The sequence below is a fragment of the Mytilus trossulus genome, chromosome 9 (genome assembly GCF_036588685.1).
Source record: "Mytilus trossulus isolate FHL-02 chromosome 9, PNRI_Mtr1.1.1.hap1, whole genome shotgun sequence".
Lineage (NCBI taxonomy): Eukaryota > Metazoa > Mollusca > Bivalvia > Mytilida > Mytilidae > Mytilus > Mytilus trossulus.
This window is the reverse complement of record NC_086381.1, coordinates 20599877-20621891: the sequence shown is the minus strand read 5'-3', so window position 1 is coordinate 20621891 and position 22015 is coordinate 20599877. Positions and strand designations below refer to the sequence as shown.

At 32.0% G+C, this 22015-nt stretch overlaps 1 protein-coding gene across 1 annotated transcript in view; it reads right to left on the bottom strand.

The window, feature by feature from the left end:
* Nucleotides 1–19831, bottom strand: part of LOC134685283 (ligand of Numb protein X 2-like) — a 53471-nt gene extending 33640 nt beyond the window's left edge. The window contains exons 1-2 of the mRNA XM_063544891.1: nucleotides 19455–19831; nucleotides 15608–15979 (exon numbers count right to left, since the gene is read on the bottom strand). Of these exons, the coding sequence (XP_063400961.1) occupies nucleotides 15608–15939 (332 nt within the window). The 5' untranslated portion in view covers nucleotides 15940–15979; nucleotides 19455–19831. The remainder of the gene's footprint in view (nucleotides 1–15607; nucleotides 15980–19454) is intronic.
* Nucleotides 19832–22015: the final 2184 nt, after the last annotated feature.

Genomic DNA, 22015 nt, shown 5'->3' with positions numbered 1-22015 from the left:
AATTAACGCATTAGAAGTAAGCGTTTAAGAGCATCATATAAGAATTTATAGTATTAACATATACTTCTAACTTCCTTAACTTATTTAGCATTAATGTGAGAAATGGATAACACAAACATGTTTTGTCAGTCCCTTTTTAGATGCCTGTAAAATTGATAATGTTTTTATGCTTTCTGAGTAATCAGTGGCGGATCCAGGGGGAGGGTTCGGGGGTTGTAATCCCCCCTTTTTTTTGACGATCAATGCAATTGAATGGGGACATATAGGTGGAACACCCCCACCCCCCCCCCCCCCCTTTGGGTTGGGAACCCCCCCTTTTTCAAATGGCTGGGTCCGCCACTGGTAATGCTTAAATGACCTTGCAGTTCATAAAGAAATCTTTTAAGCCTTATATTCTAATGATAACAACAACTTGTTTTGACACTGGTAATGTTTTCATGGAATTTGACATTTTAACATGTTTAACATGACCATGACATTATCTGTCATTTACTGTGTTTGTTAATTTAAATTTTGCCTGGAGCATATTAAAAGCATATATATCTCATAAATTTACATCAAATTCCTTTCAAAGTATTGTGACCTGAACTTTTAGAATCCTAAAATGATCACTGAATTCTGAAGCCATAAAAGAAAAGCCTCAAACACCAAATTCTAAAGCCAAATGAAAAGCCTCAGACACTGTAAAATCGTAGTAACGAACCGTCTTCTCATCAACATGTCTTAAAGTCTGTTAGATTGCTCAGACATCTGAAGCCTTTGTAATGAGCTGCTTAATGGCCGTGGGACAGTTTCTACAAGAATTTAAAAGGGACGCCTGGGAAGTCAGAACAATCTTGAACTACTGAGACAGGTCTGTGGATCTTCAACATTAATTAAAATTAAAATCTGTCCTTTTTAACATCAAATGCTCGGAACCACAGATAAAAATCAATGTCACTAGATACTGCACAGACATCCCAGTTGTATATTTTACTCATTATTCCTTTACAAAGACTTTTTTAATGAAATTGAACTGAACTGAAATAGAATTAGATAGCTCCAGGAATTGTACATCTTTATTTCCAGAGTTAATAACCAGTCTTGTTTCTCAATGTCAAACCGAAAAAACTTAATTATCTTAAATTCAAACGAATTAAAAGAAATTAAATGAATTACAATACCTAGAGATATTCAATCAAGATGTCATTGTTCTATTTTTAACATGCTAACATTGTTTTAAAAGGAACTGAACAAGTTTAAACTGCAAAGTTGAAATAATGCAAAAAGTTTGCAAAATTTGCTTCAAGTTAATCAAATAAATATGAATTAATTAAATTAGAAATGAGCTGTTTAAGTGACAGCAAAGCAGGTTTTGAAGGTTACAAACTATTGTTGAATCTAAGAGGGATGCTAGTACAAATAAAATAGATTTATGGTGCTTTAGGCTTGTTTGACTTGCCAGTGTTCTGTGCCTATCTTACAATCTATTAAGGATCACAATTGTCCTGATCAAACTGTAAAAGTGAAATAGTCAAATTATTAAACTTGATCTCCATTTTGTCATCTGTTATTATAAGTAACTTGGAGCATGATAAAAATTGAAAAGCATGAGCTGAACAGTTCATAAGTCAATTTGCAAGATGGCAACACAAAGTGCCATTTTCCAATCTATCAAGGAACATATTACCCCTGAGCAGAAGAATCGAGAAGTGTTATTGTCAAACTAGTTACCTCCTTTTTCAATTTGTCATTGAATATATTAAACTTAAAAAGGAAATGAAGTACAGTTCCCGAGTTATTGCACTAAACATAAAATGCCATTTTCAAATCTATCAAGAACTTATAATAACTCCTCAACAGTAAAAGTGAAAATCTTGATATACCAATTTTGAACTTCTTTTTAGCAATAACATGAAAAATTTGAAAAGTATTGGTTGAACACAGGTCATATATTATTGCACAAAAACTGTTGCCAACTGACTTCCAAATCATTTTAAAAACCAGTTTTCTTTTCTTCTGAAAAGCTTGGTGACTCCAATTGAACTATCTAAATCATATAAAGCATTACCAAGTTTCATAAAAAAAGCTGTCTATAATGTCTCTTTTGGACATGTTCATCATTTATACTATAAAGGGAATATGACAGTATCATTCAAAATAAAGCTACCGCCCACAACTGGACGGAATAGACTGATTACCAGGTATTATAGAAACCAATAAAGGCCAAAATACAACTATTTGAAACCAATATATAAGGCCAAAATACAAATATTCTTAGATTATCTAATGTCACTTGCAAACTAGATATGCATAATGAACATAGTAACTCTCACGGTTCAGCTTGTGAGTGGAAGGTCTAAAGGACACACCCGCCAAAATAAATTCAATTCAATCAAAATTGATAAAAAAATCTGATAAAATGTACTAAAGTAAATGTCCAGGTAAAAGAAATCATCAATGCTTAAAAAATTATTTCCTATATGAAGGAATTAATATTTGTAAATGATTTTTTTCTTCATATTATGTAAAACTAGATCAATTAGTCCAACGTCACCAATTTTACTGATTTCTGATAGTTCTGTCTTTGAAATTTAATCCCACGATCCCATCAAACGCTGATGAAAACAAGAGTAAAAACATGATTCTTACATTTACATCAATACTCCTACATTAAATCAAAACTTTGCTGATGAGCCATTTTCTCTTTGAATTTTAAATTGATCATTTTAAAATCATTACAATATTTTACCTGGGTATTATGTTGGTCTGCTGGGACTGTTTAGTAAGCTAATTAAGTAGAAAATTTAATGTTCATATTTTAGCTTACAGGAAATTAACATCATTAATATAGAAATTTCTGGGAAATGGGATTTATAATATGAATAAGCCTAATAATCAATTTTTTTTTCAGGAATGGTTGGTTATTAAAAATGGTTCTACAATGTTTGATTTAAAATATATAGTCTGCTTTAAAGAATAAAACCAACAAGAATACGGTTAAGTATTAGAACTATTTGCTTATATTTTTATGACATTATGCAAGCACAATTATAATAGGTCAGATTTACATTCACAGGGATTGGTTTAAGGGACCTTTTTTGCTGTTGAGTTGATGAGCTTATGCAAACCCCTCTCCTAAGAAATCTACACCCCTTAGAGAAACTCTTACAAAGGGCCTGTTATGTATATTGCTTTCAGTGGCAAATTAATTGCTGAACCTGACATCATAATTAGGTAAAGTCCCTTGTTCTATATAGGAATTGCATCAAATAGAGCATTGAATGACCTCTGACATGTACTTGACAAAAACGCTTTTCTTAGAGGTATTTTATATAAAAATCAGAATTTTTATGTTGTTTTGAAATGGTGAATAAATATTTTTCTGAGGACAAGAATTCCTACCCTCAAGCTTTGCTATTTTCAAGGTAAAAAGTGGCATAATAAAATTGAGAATGGAAATGGGGAATGTGTCAAAGAGACAACAATCTCTAGAACTGTAAATAACTCACTTCCCACTCAATTCTTACTATGTCTGTGTTTTATAGTTATCAGCATTAGGTATGAGTTTCAAAAAAATTTTATGAGACAAACTCAAGTAGGAATGTGGAACCTGAAAAATTTCCAATTTTCCAAAGACTACAAGTATATTAACTCTAGAATGATACATGTAAGTGACTACTTGCCCATATTTTAACTCTTTCTACCATTTTTGAATGTTAGCATTTTGTATGTTTCATAACATTTGGTTGAGGAGAACTTAAAGTATTAGGGTGCAGAATTGAAAATAGTAACAAAAGCAGAAAGATGGTCAAGGGTTACACTTAATGCTCTAATGTTGTCCATGGTGAGGGCATAAACAAATTAAAGTTATTATAAATTCAAGATTCAAGATTCTTTATTTCTTATAAAACCAAGTAAATGGTACAAAGAAAGATATTTTTACATACAATAACATACAGATTTTGCGCATGACAAGTTTGCACAAAAACGAGCAACAAGAATGAGAGATTGTTGATCAACCTGGAGAACATACTTCTATATTGATAATTCTAATTAATTTACACAAATTTTTCAATACACGAATATTTTTTGAAATAAATAAACTGCCGAATTTCAAAACATTTACTCAGCTTATATAGTAAGGTTTAAGAAAAGCTCTTCTACTTTCTGTTAGAGCTATACAGTTTAAAATATAGTGAAATTCATCACCTATCTCATGAAAATTACAAAGTACACAGTACCTTTCATGTCTAATAATTTTACGCCATCTACCGGTTTCTATAGGTAACCGGTGATTTCCAGTTCTAAACCTACATAGCGTTATTTTATCTTTATAAGGTAATAAATCTAAATATTCTTCAAATTCAAAGTTTTCTTTAAATAATTTGTAACATAATGCTTTTGATGAATTCTCCATTTCTGATTTCCAAGTCTGCTGAAATTGGTCAAAAATTCTTTGTTTAATGCTTAACTTTAACCATTTTGGATTAAAACTATAGTTACCCTGATTTAACCAAATATTTGAAAATCTATGTTTATTTAAGATATTTTTTATACAAATCAACCATTCGAAAGTAAATCCACCATCTACGGTAAGTTTATAAATATATCTATATAGAATATTTGTCATTTTACTATCAGAACTGTTTACAATATTAGACCAAAAAGATACCATACGGTGTTCCACATATACTGACATAGGATAAGCACCTAGCTCTCCATATACCATAAAGCTTGGGGTTGATTTTTTCAAGTTTAACAAAAGTTTACAAAATAGAACAATTCTGAATTGTTATTGTCAATTAACTATTAGGCCACACCAATTTAATTTCTTGTTCTACGGATTTTTGAACTCCAAAAATTGGGGCGAGCGAGCGATTTGAAAATTTTAATAAAAAAATATTTAATTTGCAAATTTTTGAGGCGAAGCTTAAAAAGTAAAGGCGAGCGATTATAATTTTTTTTTGTAAACATAAAGTAGTAGGTTTTGACTATATTAAAACTGGATTTATCACTTGTACCTTGACATCTCTTTAATTTTTGAAGTATTTTTTCCCTGTTCAACAAGAAATAATTGAATAATTAAATCTGGTCTATGTATGTGTGACTGACAATGAGACAATTCTCCATCCAAGTCATAATCAGGTTCAGAACAACCCCTTAATGTTATGAATATCCCTTTTATGAGGGATCAAAATAAGTTATAATATATATTTTTTGTAAAAACACTTTAAGTACAAAAGGGCTTATATTTTCCCAAAGAACTATAATATTTGGTATTAAATGGTCAAAACATGTCCAAGAATTTTGTAATATTCCTGGACTTTAACCATGTTAACACATTTACTTTTATAACAGTTTAATATTATTCAAAATAAGTGGACCCATCCCTCTTTTAGAAAAGTTGTTTAAAATATAATGCATTTCTCCTCTTTTTGAGTAAAAATTCTAAGTTGTCAACGGTTTTGTATAGTAGCACTGTACAAATCCTTAGTATTTCGATTTTCTATTCTACAGTAAATATGGTAAAATGACCCCTTCAAGGCCCTTGTCTGAGGGAGGGTTGGTCCCAACCTGATAATAACAAACATAGGTCAAAGTACGGCCTTTTACACAGAGATTTGATCAAGCCCAACCAGCAAGCTATAAGGGACCACAACTTAGTATTGTACACAATTCGAAAAAGGAAAACCAACGATCTGAATTATATTTCCAATCGGGGAAATACCAATGAACCACATCAACAAACTATAACTGCTGAACGACAGGTCCCTGAATCAACCAGGACAGGTGCACAAACCTGCAGCGGGTATGACCGTCACCATACATTATAATTGCTGTTGAAGGCAAATCCTTCAGAAGTTCTTTGTACTTTATTTTTACAACGAACATTTTCTTATAGGGAATATAAGTTAGGGGGAAAGAAACCAACGTTTTGTTCTGTACTGGTATTTCTATTTATATCGGAGCACTCCCGCTTGGAATACATTGGTTTAATGCTGAAACAAATATTCTTGCAGATATTTACAGTGTTGTGGGGTGCTGATAAGGTTTAAATCGTTATATAAAGGCTAGACTGTGATTTTAAAAAACAAATGTTGAGATCTTTATATAATATTTACAAAAAAAACGGTGCGGGAAATGGACATGATTTCATTTCCGGATGCGGGAAGCGGGAATATAATAAAAATAAAAAAAATCTGTTTTGAAAAAAATAGGTGCGGGCGGGTCCGTCGAACAAGGAATCAAATTGGTGTGGCCTTATGGATACTTTTAAACCTTGGCATGTTTATTTTAAAACAATGATTAATTAAATATTTATTAAATTGCCTTTAGCATACACTAATCTATAATAATGTACAATATTTAGTATGCAACGTTACTATTGTCTAAAAAAACTGTTCATTGATTTGAATATATCTTTATGCTACGATACAATTACAATTTTCATTCAAGATAGATTATTGCTATAATAATGTTATCAAAATGGTATTTTACTGCATATATGTTTTTTATTTAAAATTTTCATTTAAGATTGCTATAGAATATTGCTATGCACCTATTAAAGTTATCAAAATGGTATTTTACTGCATATGTCTTTGATACGTTTACAATTTACCATTAAAGATAGCTCCAGAATACTGCTATACAGCTATAAAAGTTATTAAAGTGGTATTTTACTGCATTTATGTCTTTGATAAAACATACTTGTATGAATTGACATGGAAAATCTATTTCACTGTTTTTAGTTTTATTGAATTTACGAAATAATGGCAGTTATCGCTTGGCTTTTTAAAAGGACTTATTTATTTTCCCACTTTTAGAATGGTTAATTGTTCAATATCATTGAGATGAGAAATGCAAAGGTTGGCAGCAATCTGCAGTTTATGCCAGAACTTATTTAGATGTAAAAGGATTGTAAAATATGTAATAGATTAAGTTCCTTACAAAGTTCATAAGATCAAAGAAAAATTCTTGACCTCAAAACAGTTACAATTAAAATGGAAATATTTTATTAGATAAAAAGCAAGGGAAGAATTTCTTTTTTTGTTGTATCTGAAACAAAGTAAATACGCAGTTAATGAAGTAAGGTTTTAATAATAAGGAAATGTACAACTTATTTAACACTATTTATGTTAGGTCTTATTCTTACCTTACATAATGGCTTAATAATTATTCAACTTCATTTATTATCTAGTCAAATTTTAACTGTTTCTACCAACCAGTTTAAAACCAACTAAAAGTAAAAAATATGGCTAAAAAAAATTCCAACTGACTTCTAGTGGTTTACTGTACATTGTTTCAAAATCAAGAGAATCATAATCAAAGAAAGGATACAGTCATGTTAATCAGAAAATCTTCCCGTGACATCAGCTAGAAAATATAGATCATAACACAATAACACCAATCTCACAAATCCAATCAAAAAATAGTCAATATCATATCATTGTCATATCATCCCATAGATATATCTGCATTGAAATTTATGTCCAGTCACCATACAGTCATTCAATGTCATATACAAGTATTTTTTACACATATTAATTCAAAAACTTCCTTTTTTGTAACTTAAACAAGTAGTTCTTTCATTTTCTATTTCGAGCTCATAGTTTAATCTTATTATCCATAAAACAGTCAACAAAATTTTTAATTGTGATCGAAGATTGAACCAGAACAAAAAATCACTATTTGGAGTACTACAAGGTATATTTTCAGTAGGAAAAGTCAATCAATTATGTTGTAGAAGTTTACAATCAATCTTTGTATTGATCTTAGATTAATCAACACAAGGTGTATCAGTTACAGATGTCCATTACCTATAAAAACCAAATTAGGCAAAGTCTTGAAGGATACTAACATTTGAGGAACCTATAATTAATCTTACTGACCACCATTGATCTTGACCTGACCATCACATTAATTTAGTTTGACAGAAGGGAAAATAGCCTACTTAAGCATTTATCTGAATAATAAAAGGCTCTGTTTTTGCAAAGAACATTTAATTACATTGGAATGGATTGGCATAGTGTGGTAAACATCAGAAAGATTTAAGTTTATTCAAATGGTTTTCTTAGATCATTTCTTTTCTTTTTTAAAGACAATATTACATCAGTTTTACTACTCAATGCTTACTTTTCTACAGCCATTGTCGTAAACATGTAAAAATTCATTGTCACATTACAATAGACAGAGACAGAATATTCAGAAGACAAATTCATTTGCATGCAAAGCATGCAGAATCAGGTGGCCAAAGTTCTGTAGAGTTTTACATATAAATATTCATAGTCCCCAATAAAAGCACAGGTGTATAAGGCAAGCTGTGGTGATTGGCATTGATTTATTAGTGTCTTTAGTTAATCTGTATAGTTTTATTGTTTATAATTGTCTGAGTAGGGGGATATTGGTGTAACCATCAAACTTTATTAGACTCCTTTGAGATTGTTTTTATTGTTGCTTTCCCAGAGATTATAAGATCTGTTCTATTGCTTGTGGAATAATAATTATTTACCTTATCTGTATTACAAATCCATATATAAGCCATTGGGAGTAAAATAATTTGTACAACTTGATGGTCTTTAACCATATGTGCTTCCTGTTCAGAAAAAATTAAATGCTACTAGAAACCTTTATCTACAGAGTTCTGTGTTACTTGTTTTGTAGAATGTTATTTGTTCCTTTGTCATTTTCCTTGTTGTTGTCTGTTTTAATTAGAGTAATGGTTTTTGAATTCACAAATATAGGCAGATCCAGGAGGCCTGAGGAGAGAGAACAGCCCCCCTTTTCGTGTTGATGTTGATTATATAGGGAATCACAGAATCATGACTATAGCAGGGCCCCAATTATAGCAGTCAGTAGGCCCCCTTATAAAAAGTTCTGGATCTGCCATTGACAAATGTAAGTGTTTTTACTAAAAACAAATCTTAAAATTAATACAGATAAAAAATCAAGAATTAATTTAACAAAACTGATTTTATTCTCTTTTTTCTTTTTAAGATTTAAAGCTAATCACACAAAAAAACTGTTGAAATACATGGTGCAGTGTATGACCAATGATCACCAAAAGTAAGTAGGGCTTATATAAATATTTGATCTTGGTCACAAATGGCAAGTTAAGTATTCCACTTTTTGACTTCTGATTTTACTTTGAAGTCTGTTCATTTTTACACATCATTATTAACTTGTCTCTAATGAAAATGAAGCCATTACAGAACAATTACCTGCACTAGGCATGGAGTATTTATACAAACTAAGATAGTCTTACTGTAAATGACACTCTGACCTGATCAGCAAGAGTTTCAAAGAAAAATATTACTTAACATTTCAAAAATTTAACAGATATAAAACTCTTCAAATTTGCTGAACAAACTATTTTACAAATGAAATGCAACTCTAAATAGAATCAATTTTCTTCATCTATTTACATGTAGATCAAAGGATCAGGTTAATCAATTACCAGAATAGGAGAGAAATGAATCCAATTTCAACTTTCATATTTATCAAGTAATATGAATACAGATAAAAAATCAAGAATTAATTTAACAAAACTGATTTTATTCTCTTTTTTCTTTGAATGTCATAAAACGTTATGACAGCTCTTCAATAGGTATAGTGCTTGGGAAATAGCATTTCTTTCATTTTGCCATCAATCATAAAATTTCTGTGGTATCAATAAAAACTCTGCAATAGTTTATAGTCTCAGATCAAATTATTTTGAAAATAATTTCAATTGTAGATGGAAAAACATCAATAACTTTTTACACACAAGAATGCACACCCTGAAATGTCTAACCTACTTTACTGACCATTGATTTGATGTTGAGTGTCCTCAATAAAATCTTTACTAAAACTGTAATATAAACTTAACATATCCAAATAAGGTCAAGGTCAGATAAACCAAACTGGAAATGCATGTACACCTTACAATTATTCCATACACCAAATATGCCCTAAGTATAGTTGACCAGAGTATTACACATTTGAAAAACAAACTTAACCATGAAAACTTAACATTGATCAATGAACCATCAGAAAATAAGGTCAAGGTCATATGAACCCTGCCAGACAGACATGCACATATTACAATCATTAAATGCATTAAATATAGCTGACCTCTTGAATACACTGAGTATCTAAGTAACAAACTTGACCAGAAAAACTAAAGATGACCAATGAACCATAAAATTGAGGTCATGGTCAGATGATTATTGCCAGACAAACATATTGCTATTGGGCAATGCTATGTATATGAAGATTTCTTGCTTTTGCCAAATACTATGCAGTGGATATTTCTTGTTATTTAGTTGGTGAATATTTCCAACATTTGTTAGTTCATTTTAAAGAAGGCAAATATTTAAAATAATTAGTAGTGACTGTAAATCTTAACCATTTTTTTTTTATAGATGTGGTCATGTTGGGTTAACTCCCTTCCCATAACATTGGGTCTGTTACAACTAATACTGTGGATTCATTATAATATATTGGTTGGATACCAATTTTGTTTGATTTCATGGGTACAGGTGAACCACATAATTAAATAAATGTTCAATAAATTACAATTTTTTTATAGACTTGTATGCAGAATTCAGCAAATCCACAAAATTAAATTTCAACAAACATACAAGTCCACAAAAATTGGTACCCATGAAAATAAATGAATCCACAGTTGTACTGTGGACATGTCTTGTTTGAAAAAACAACAGAATAAACGGCTGACTCTAGAATCGAGAATGGAAACAAGAAATGTATCAAAGAGACACCAAAGAGCAGAAAACAGCAAAAGGCTCACGAGAAAGCAGAGAGACAATCACACAAATGGAGATTGGCTTCAGCTGCAGTAGGTTTAAAATATTGTTTACTAGTTCTGTACCAATAATATGCAATTTATGTACCAATTTATTTCGCAAACTTGCTTTAACTTTCAAACTTTTTCATTCAATTACAAAACTCACGTACATGATGATTCGATTAAAAATCAGTCCTGGCAATGACTTTCAAACTGAATGATAGTGATTCGAATCATTATGAAATAGATCAATATTTTTATGCCCCACCTACGATAGTAGAGAGGCATTATGTTTTCTGGTCTGTAAATCTGTCCGTCCGTTCGTCCGTTTGTCCCGCTTCAGGTTAAAGTTTTTGGTCAAGGTAGTTTTTGATGAAGTTGAAGTCCAATCGACTTCAAACTTGGTACACATGTTCCCTATGATATGATCTTTCTAATTTTAATGCAAAATTAGAGATTTTACCCCAATTTCACGGTCCCTTGAAAATAGAAAATGATAGTGCGAGTGGGGCATTCATGTACTGAGGACACATTCTTGTTTATTATTTTGTTAAAAAAAAAAGGAAATATCAATTTTTATAGCAACAAAAGAACTGATTGTGCTTTATGCTACCTTATTTAACACCATAGATCGCACAGCCTTCAGTTTGACAGCTATGAGTTCAATACACCAGCTTAATGAGGTTAGCTGGACAATCAGAAGACTTACAATAAATGAAGTCAAAAGTCCAATTCATTAAGTGACATTTGTAATTGCAATGTTTATATCCCAAAGGACTGTCTCAAAGTTGATTTGTACCAGCGTAAATCTATTAGATTGCTACACTTTATGTTTTCTATGACAAGTGTACATTATCTGACTGTTCTTGGGGTTCTAAACATCCAAATGACTTTGCCTGCTGACATTTTAGAATATATATATTTTTTATATTAGGAGAAGAATTAAATGTGCACATTTTCATTAAATATTGATATCTATCATATTTTCAACTAATCCCTATTTGACTTTGTGTTTAAATAATCAACTAAACTACTAAAGACGGAAAATTTTCAGAATAATTATAAGATACAATATGTATTTAATGTATATTTATTGTTAATTAGCTGAATTTTAAACACCATAAACTGTTGCTTCACCAATTTTATTCTACAGTTCAAAAGAAATAAATGTACCGCTGATTTTTAATGTTGTTTTTCTCGTAAGATTAGCTATCTGAATTTGTTTTATACATGTTTTTGAGTTAAATTGAGCAGTATGATAATGTTGATGAAGACATACACATTTATAAGAAAGGACTTTTAAGGTTAACATATTAAATTAGTTATTCCCGTTGCAATGTAACTGAATTTATCATGATGCTAGGTTTAGAACAAAATTGTAAGATTGATAATTTATTGTCAAGCCAAGATGCCTGTAATAGCAGAAACAATCTTGATGAATTAGAATTATGAAACCTATCAAAGCCGCACATTTTATCTTGCATTACATGCATGACATGAACATGGTCTGTTATTAATGCAGTTATTGGCTGCATGCATGTATTGCACTGAAATTTCTGCAATTATAATGCAATTACTGATTAACAATTTTCTGCTAAGTTGATCTTCAAAACCTCATCATCATTACGTTGAATTTTATTTTTTTAACTAACAATATTAGTGATATATTGATACCATCTATATGAGACACATATTTTTTATGTAAATATCATATCCTGTTTTAGGACATTATATCAGACAAGAAAACTTGTTACATGCAACTGAAATAAAAACATTGCTTTAAGGTGCAATATACACGAAAATCCTTTTAATTCCGTCTTTCAAAGACAGTTTTTTTTGTTATCATGCAGCAGTTTTATTTTATTTAAATTCTATTTTTAGCATGTCATGAAACAATCACATCCATCAACTGCTTATCAATGAGCATGTGTCTTAAATTTGTGATATGTTTCATTCTAAATATAAATTTGGAAGGCTAAGTTCTGCTAATGATAAGTTTCTCTATTCTATTCTATATTTCTATGTTGTGATGTTATGCTATTGTTTCAGAAAAAGGGAGAAGGTTTGGATCCATTAAAACGTTTAATCCCGCTGCAAATATTTGCACCTGTCCTATGTCAGGAATCTGATGTACAGTAGTTGTCATTTGTTTATGTAACTTATATTGTTTCTCGTTTCTCATTTTTTTATATAGATTAGACCGTTGGTTTTCCCGTTTGAATGGTTTTACACTAGTAATTTTGGGGGCCCTCTATAGCTTGTTTTGTGTGAGCCGAGGCTCAGTGTTGAAGGCCGTACTTTGACCTATAATGGTTTACTTTTATAAAATTGTTATTTGGATGGAGAGTTGTCTGACATTGGCTCTCACACTCAATCTTCCTATATCTATCAGCTTTTTTTATTTTTAACTTTTACCTTTTTTGTTGTTAACATGTTGACAACTTTGAATGAATGACAAAATTGCACATCTAATTCAAGAAGGCATTTAAATGTATTATTTTATCATCTTTAACTAATCAAATATATTTACACAAAATTTCTTGTATGCTACATGTGTGTATGATATTGATTGGTAGACTGCATGGTCACTAAATGTTCACTGGCAAATATTAGATAAATATAAGCATTATGTATCTGCAGTAAGGGACATAACTCTTGGTAACTAGTCAACACAAATTTTTTTTCCAGTGAGTTATAGGATATAAAGTACTAAATGGGGGCCCCATTGCTATTTTTAGCAATTATCTCCTTAAAAGAACTTTTAATAAACTAATTATGAAAAACTGCTGTTGTATAATTGAAGCTCGATATCTTTTTGAATTTTTACCGCACTCAAATATATATGGTCCCATGGCTTTTCTTGGTGAATTTTGGGGTTTTTCACGATACCTAACAATTTTGCAAAAAAAATTCCATAATTTTGAGCAACATAAAAAAAATATTTCCGGTCCTTCATACTGTACATTTAAGAATTAATTTGTGCTTGCATGAAACTTCATTCATAATGCTTTCCAGGAGAAAAATATATAAAAAGATATAACAACCAATCACAGAGAGCCATCTATTTTTACCTCTATGTTATGTTCCTTTCATAAAATGGCTGCGCCCATGTAATTTTGAACCCAAATCCACTAGTTTTTATTTATATATATTTTAATTATTTACAATTACTGTAGATTATTTATTTTCTTGGGTATCAATTATCGTGGATTGCTTAAAACTAGCATTTTCGTGGATATTTGGTTGTATGTTTTTGCCAATCTCTGTATACACGTACATGTATACAGCCTATTGAAAATATGTTATTCCTTGAACATTTAATTTTGTGGTTCACCTGAGTTTACCCAGGAAACACATGAAATTTGGTATCCAACAAATAATAATGAATTCACAGTATAGAATAACTTATTTAATCAAAGAATTGAAAAAGAGAAAAATTTTCAACCAGTTACTGAACAACACATTAATTCATTAATGTGTATTCAGGGGATATACGGGAGCTACATATATAACCATGTTTATTTCACTTGTAAAAACATTGGTTTTTATTTGACTGGGAAATCTTAGTAATTCATTGCAACCAATGTAACAATATATATTATTAATAGTCACTGTATGTTTCGGTTTTCACCAGGGTATACAATGTAGAGACCTTAAAAAAAGAGATTTAAAATTTTGTTTTGTCTTTAATTATTTCAATTTGCTATTATGTTCAAAAATAATTTAGCAGATGCATAGAAGACTGTCACGTTGTACTGTTTCAACCTCCACATTAAAACTAAAACAATTCATGAACTCTAGTTTGTATTCAATTATCATAAAGTGATGCACTAAGTTATATCAGCTACTTGTTAGCACATAAGTAGTCCAAATAGACGTCTTAAAAGGCTATTTTAATATTTAAAATAAAAATTGTGACGCCATAGGAAGGTGTTACAGAAGAATTTTAAATAGCCTTTCAAGAGGTCAAATCATTTGGACTAGCACATAAGCATTAATCAAGTGTTTAAAAAAAACAAGAAAGGGTCAATTTCACCTATTTCAGAAAAAATTGGGTCAGCTTGATCCATTAACTAATAAATAGAACCATTTATATGGAAAGTACAAAAGTACAAAAGTAGTCATATCAAGATTTTTAAGAAACATATTAGGGTCTTTGATATATGAAAACATAAAACAATCATTTAGTGAAACCCCACTAAAGTGTATCTTATTACGCAATACATTGTAGATTGAATGTCAGAAACTAATGAAATTTTATAACGTGATCCAATTTTGATAATTGATTCTTAATTGGAAATGTGCATCTGCAAGACTCTTATTTACTTTAGAGAACCTCTGATGTTTTTTGTTTTCTAATCTAATTTCTGTTCCTTAACATGATTAGGTGTTTCCTTATAATCATACAATGTACATGAAGTGCATTTCCTCAAGTCTTCCAATTCTTAAGATATAAATTCCAATGAATGATAAAGACTACATTTTAGATGGCCTTCAAATATCAGTAAAATTTTTCAAAAGAACAATTATTGATAGTTTTACATTCATTATTTTTTTATAAGTCCTATCTACACATAGCTCCTCTTTCAACCATCCTATGACCTGAAACCGAAAAAAAAATGTTTCGCCTCCCTCTGCTTTGCTATAGCTGCTTGCACATCATTTCATTCTAGCTACAACCCTGTAATTGGCCAGCTCTACAAGGACACTACATTTGTACCTTATGTTTAAATGCCCGTATATCTTAACACACTGTACTTTTATTACAGTTACTGTATAACAGGAATCAAACATTTCAAAACAGGTTACTACATGTAGTAGTTGACAAATGAATTAACCTACCTTCTGACTAGTACACTCGACTGCTGATAATCATTTCTGGTCAATAGCTGTCTGTCTACTGGACACTGGTTCTGTATACACAAGTAATTCTCTAGGCATCGTGTGCAAAATGTATGACTACATTTGGTGTCCACTGGATTAACAAGAGGTTGAAGACAGATGTGACACATCAAGTCTTCATCCACAGCTTGGTAGTAGTCATACAAATGGTTACCATCCCCTTCATGGAACTGCCCACAGTTTGGACACACAGTTTGTCCTTGATTTCTGAATTGGCTGACTGTCATGGTCAAAGCAGAATCATTTTCGTAGTCATGATATGATAGGGCCATGCTACTTCACTCCTCTCAGTTGGTCAGCTCATTTTTCCTTCTAAAAAATTATAGGACATGCTTTATTTAAAAGAATTTTTAAACTGACACTTCTTCATCTAACCTACAAATTTTCCTATCTATCTAAATACATCCATAACTTGATAAATATTCATTTACTGTATGACAAAAAATAAATGAGAATAAAAGTTTTCTTACAAACAAGAGTTTGTGTGCTGAACATGATCTCAAAAAGTTTTAATTTTAAAATGAAATGTTGTTAAAGTCATTAATCAGCAATGGTAATTAAACTGCATCACAGAAAATGACCTTCACAAATCAATAATTTCACAATTTTCTATTCTGTTAAAAAACTGAATATTTTCAGGAATGAGGTTGCCCATACATTCAGAATGTTGACAACAACTTCCAAGGACCTAACTCATTGTTCACATTATTATCATAGTTAACTTTATAATAACATTAATGGCCTAAGGGAAGTAACTTGTGTCCATATTTTCATTCATCAGCAAAATTCTGTGTTGATCCATGCAATTGGCACAGTAAAATGGTATGGTTGTACACAAATTTGTTAAATATACAGCTGCCCTTTATTGACAGCAGTGTCCTGAAGTTGCATGCAATAATTGCCACTATACGCTTAGCAAGCAACAATCATTCAATCATTAATGGTATAAAGCCTTAAAGACATAAACACATGTTCCCATAGAATCGATTTATGCTTTATATATCCAGCTAACATGTTTAACCATGCCACATTTTATACGTATATGTCTGTCCCAAGTCAGGAGCCTGTAATTCAGTGGTTGTATTTTGTTGCTGTGTTACATATTGTTTTTTGTTCATTTTTTTGGAACATTTAATAGGGCTTTAGTTTTCTTGTTTGAATTGTTTTACATTTGTGATTTCAGGGTCTTTTATAGCCGACTATGCTGTATAGGCTTTGCTCATTGTTGGAGTCTGTACAATGACCTATATGTGTTTAAAATTTTAATGTCATTTGGTCTCTTGCAACATGCTTGTGGAGCGTTGTCTCATTAGCAATCATAACACATCTTCTTTTCTATTTCATACATTTTAAATATTTTCTTTAGTGAAATTCATCAACACACATTTAATGAGAACATGTCTTACACAGTTAAATGTACAATGTAATACATATATATATATACAAACAAAAAGAAGTTTATAATTTTAATTCTATATTAGTAATAATCATAAATTGAAGGCATTTGTTATCATTGTAAAAAAATGATGATGAATAATAGATGACTGCAAACCAAAAAATTATTTTCTTCAGAAGGATAATGATCATGTCATGAGGATGTGAAATAAAACAGATGCAGGGGTCAAAATTTAGTCCTGGTCCAGTGGTCCAAGACCAGTAGAATTTGCATCGGACAAGTAGAATTTTGTCGATTTAATCACTGATTTGCTACAGCAATCTAGGTTTGTTTGAGATTATTAAAGCTATTATCTAAATCAGTATTTGAAGACTCTTACTTTTCTTGTCTAACATATTTGAAAGAAAGGATAAAGATAAAAGTTAACATCTATTATTTCTATTAGTGTTGGTCAAATGAATGTCATTTTTGCACCTGGGACAAGTAGATTTTTCAGTCCATTGGTCCAGCTCGCTAGTAGACAAAATGGCTTAAATTCTACTCCTGTAGATGGGGTTATCCTTATCAGTTATTGTAATAAGCTGTTAGAGTAATGGATCTCATCTTGCAGTGTAAAATATAATCAGTGAAACCAATTTGAACCATCATAACATTGACCATCCTACATTTTGACAATGAGCAAAACTTATACAGACTAGCAAGCAAGCTATAAAAAGTAAAATCACAAAAAAACTGAACTTAGAGGAAAATCAATTTGGAAAGTCCATAGTCACACGGCAAAATCAAATAACAAAACACATCAAAAACGAATGCACAAGAACTGTCATATTCCTGACTTAGTACAGGCATTTTCAAATGTAGAAAATGGTGGATTAAACCTGGTTCTATAGCGCTAACCCTCTCATTTCAAAAAGAAACATGAGAAACAAACCATATCTCATATTGGTCTGCCATTACGTCATTATGTCATATATATAAGAGACTAGACAAAGTGCACTCCAAACTGAAGTAGCTGTATTATAACAAAGTCAATGTGAGATTTTCTTGGAGATATTATTGTCTGGGAGACACAAACGATGTCCCCACAGATCCAAAGTTTATTTTTAAAATACACAAAGTTGAGCACAGGTTCCTGTTTAACTGAAGAAGGGCCTCTTATTGAAGTAAATAATACTCCAAAAATGACAAAGTTCAACTACATTTTATCTCCAAATTTTCCAAAAGATCAAAAATAATTAAAATAAAAACCATGACCACATGCACACCTTCAAAATATGTACAAACAGCCAGCAAAGTGAAAACTATATACCTATTACAGTAACTTATAATTGGACAGATAGATGGATGAAATGACAAACAAACAGACAGGGGTGAAATAATATGCCCCATACTTTTTGGTGTGGTGGCCTAAAAATTAATAAAGAGTCTATTAAGACTGTAGTTAAAGTGTTACAAATTCTTATTTCTCAGATTCCTTTTATAGAGATAGTTCTTTTTGGAGCAATCATACCATATGGCAAACTATAGAAAGGCCTCCCAATGGAAAAATGTGAACAAACCAAAAGAGAAACGCAACATCCATTAATCTACAAATAACTCAAATGAGTAATAGAAAAGAACAATTACCAGCAATTGGCAACAAATGACAACCACTAGATCACAAACTCCTGGATGCACACAGGCACATTAAAAGCATGTTTTGGTAAAACATGTATGTGAGTGCTAAACCATTCTCACAACATGGGACATTCCATGGTTCAATGGTACTTTGATAGTTTCAAGGACTAGCAAATTAATTTGGAGTTGTGTATCAGGTCCTGATAAAATCTTGGAAGCATTGTTTGATTTGAGGTGTCATTTGTTACTGGATGTTAAACAAGCAAGAATTAATCATAAAAATGTACTAGTCCAAATAATTATGACGTCTTGAACATGTTAAAAGGCTATTATTTTTTTTTCTTTGATGCGTTACATCGACAGCATCAAAGTAAAAAAATATAATAGCCTTGCAAGTGGGTCTCATTGGGGTTGAAGCGAAACGCAGGTTTGCCGATTTATTGTAAGTGTGACACGCGAAAGTCAAAGTATTGTGGCGTGAAAACAGGAAATGAGGTCTTGGGGGACCCAGAAAATGACCAAAAAAATGAGAATTGTTTACGTACATAGTGTAAGCAGGATACGGGAATCTGACAAAACAGTAAGCGGGATCCGGGATCGGAACCACCCAATGAGACCAAGAGTAATAATTATTTGGACTAAAACATGTACCAATTGGAATAAATTTCTTTTGAGACCAGTTTGTATTTTATAATTGGAAAATAAAATATCTTATCTTATCTTATATATATATAATCATAGCAACTTTTAACAATAAGCAGACATAACATATACCTGAATAAAAATAATACATCTTCTCCATTAGATATGAAAATTAGGCGTGGCTTTTGTGTGTATATTATTGTTGTCTTTTGATGTGAAATCTATTTTTGGTGATTCATGCAATATGCTTCCAGAATAAACAAACTTCCGAAGGTTTTCACTCTATGTACTGAGAAGATCTAGAGAGAGCCGAGCTTGGTTTTTTTTTCTCAACAAAACTGTTCTATTTGTTAAAACTGGAGGGTGAAAAAAAAGCATTAATCACTGTTTGAAGCGGTAATATAAAGTAATTTCAACTGTACGACTTCAAGCTTTGTATTCAGCACAAATTAATAATAAACAAAAATATGATTTTTCGGTGCCTGGTTTTTACTCTGCGATAAAAATGCAATTTGTGACAGGGAACCAGTTGTTGGTGTTACTAAGTTTAGAGTCAATTAATGAAAACACGTATTAATCCGGAAAAGATGAATACGAAATAAATGAAATAAAATAATTTAACTTACAGTTAAATATAGATACACAATGAAATATATAGTATGATAGACAGTTGATTGAATGAACGCCGTGTGTCTGACCCACAGAGTGACCAATCATGCACTTAATCAACCAATCAATCAATCAATCAATCAATCACATTAATCAAAGAATCAATTTACCAATGATCACCAATTGAATAAAAAGTAAACTTCCAAATGTAAATTATTAAAGCTAACACTGACGTTCAAGAACAAAATAAAAAATGCAGACTCAGATCAAGCAATCAATCAATAAGCAAATTAATCAATCAACTAACCAATTAAAGAAATAGCAAACTTCCATTTGTAAATATTTAATGCTAAAACTGACGTTCAAGAACAAAATAAAAATGCAGAAATCAATCAATCAAACAATCAATCAATCAATCAATCTATCAATCGGTCAATCATTCAATCAATTCATATGACTGAATGAATGGAGAAAAAATGCCGGATCGAACAAACGAACGAACGAACGAACTGACGAACGAATGTTAGAATGAATGAATGAATGCATGCATGCATGCATGAATGAATGAATGCATGAATGAATGAATGCATGGATGGATGGATGGATGGATGGATGGATGGATGGATGGATGGATGGATGGATGGATGGATGGATGGATGGATGGATGGATGGATGGATGGATGGATGGATGGATGGATGGATGGATGGATGGATGGATGGATGGATGGATGGATGGATGGATGGATGGATGGATGGATGGATGGATGGATGGATGGATGGATGGATGGATGGATGGATGGATGGATGGATGGATGGATGGATGGATGGATGGATGGATGGATGGATGGATGGATGGATGGATGGATGGATGGATGGATGGATGGATGGATGGATGGATGGATGGATGGATGGATGGATGGATGGATGGATGGATGGATGGATGGATGGATGGATGGATGGATGGATGGATGGATGGATGGATGGATGGATGGATGGATGGATGGATGGATGGATGGATGGATGGATGGATGGATGGATGGATGGATGGATGGATGGATGGATGGATGGATGGATGGATGGATGGATGGATGGATGGATGGATGGATGGATGGATGGATGGATGGATGGATGGATGGATGGATGGATGGATGGATGGATGGATGGATGGATGGATGGATGGATGGATGGATGGATGGATGGATGGATGGATGGATGGATGGATGGATGGATGGATGGATGGATGGATGGATGGATGGATGGATGGATGGATGGATGGATGGATGGATGGATGGATGGATGGATGGATGGATGGATGGATGGATGGATGGATGGATGGATGGATGGATGGATGGATGGATGGATGGATGGATGGATGGATGGATGGATGGATGGATGGATGGATGGATGGATGGATGGATGGATGGATGGATGGATGGATGGATGGATGGATGGATGGATGGATGGATGGATGGATGGACGGACGGACGGAACGAACGAACGAACGAACGAACGAACGAACGAACGAACGAACGACGACGACCGACCGACCGACCGACCGATCGACCGATCGACCGAACGAACGAACGAACGAACGATCGAACGAACGAACGAACGAACGAACGAACGAACGAACGAATGAATGAATGAATGAGTGTGAATGTGAATGTGAATGAATGAATGAAGGAAGGAAGGAAGGAACGAACGAACGAATGAACGAAAGAACGAATCAATCAATCAATCAACAAATGAATGAACGAACGAATGGAATGACTTTTTCTTTTCAAACGGTATAGATATAGGTTAAAGAGAAACTCTTTACCAGAAAAACTTTCCGAAATCTTGTAGCTTGATGATCATTATGGATCAACATCATAACGTATTGAAAAAGGTCAGTTATACAAAATATATATATTTAAGGCGAACATATGTACTCTCACCACTAAATACATTCATATAATGTTAAATTAATATCGACAAATATGCTTAAAAATGCTATAGAAATATTTTCAAACTTTATTGGTTTACGAGTTTTATCATTGCTGAAGGCCAAATTAAGGTTGCTTATATTTGCTTACACCCACTTC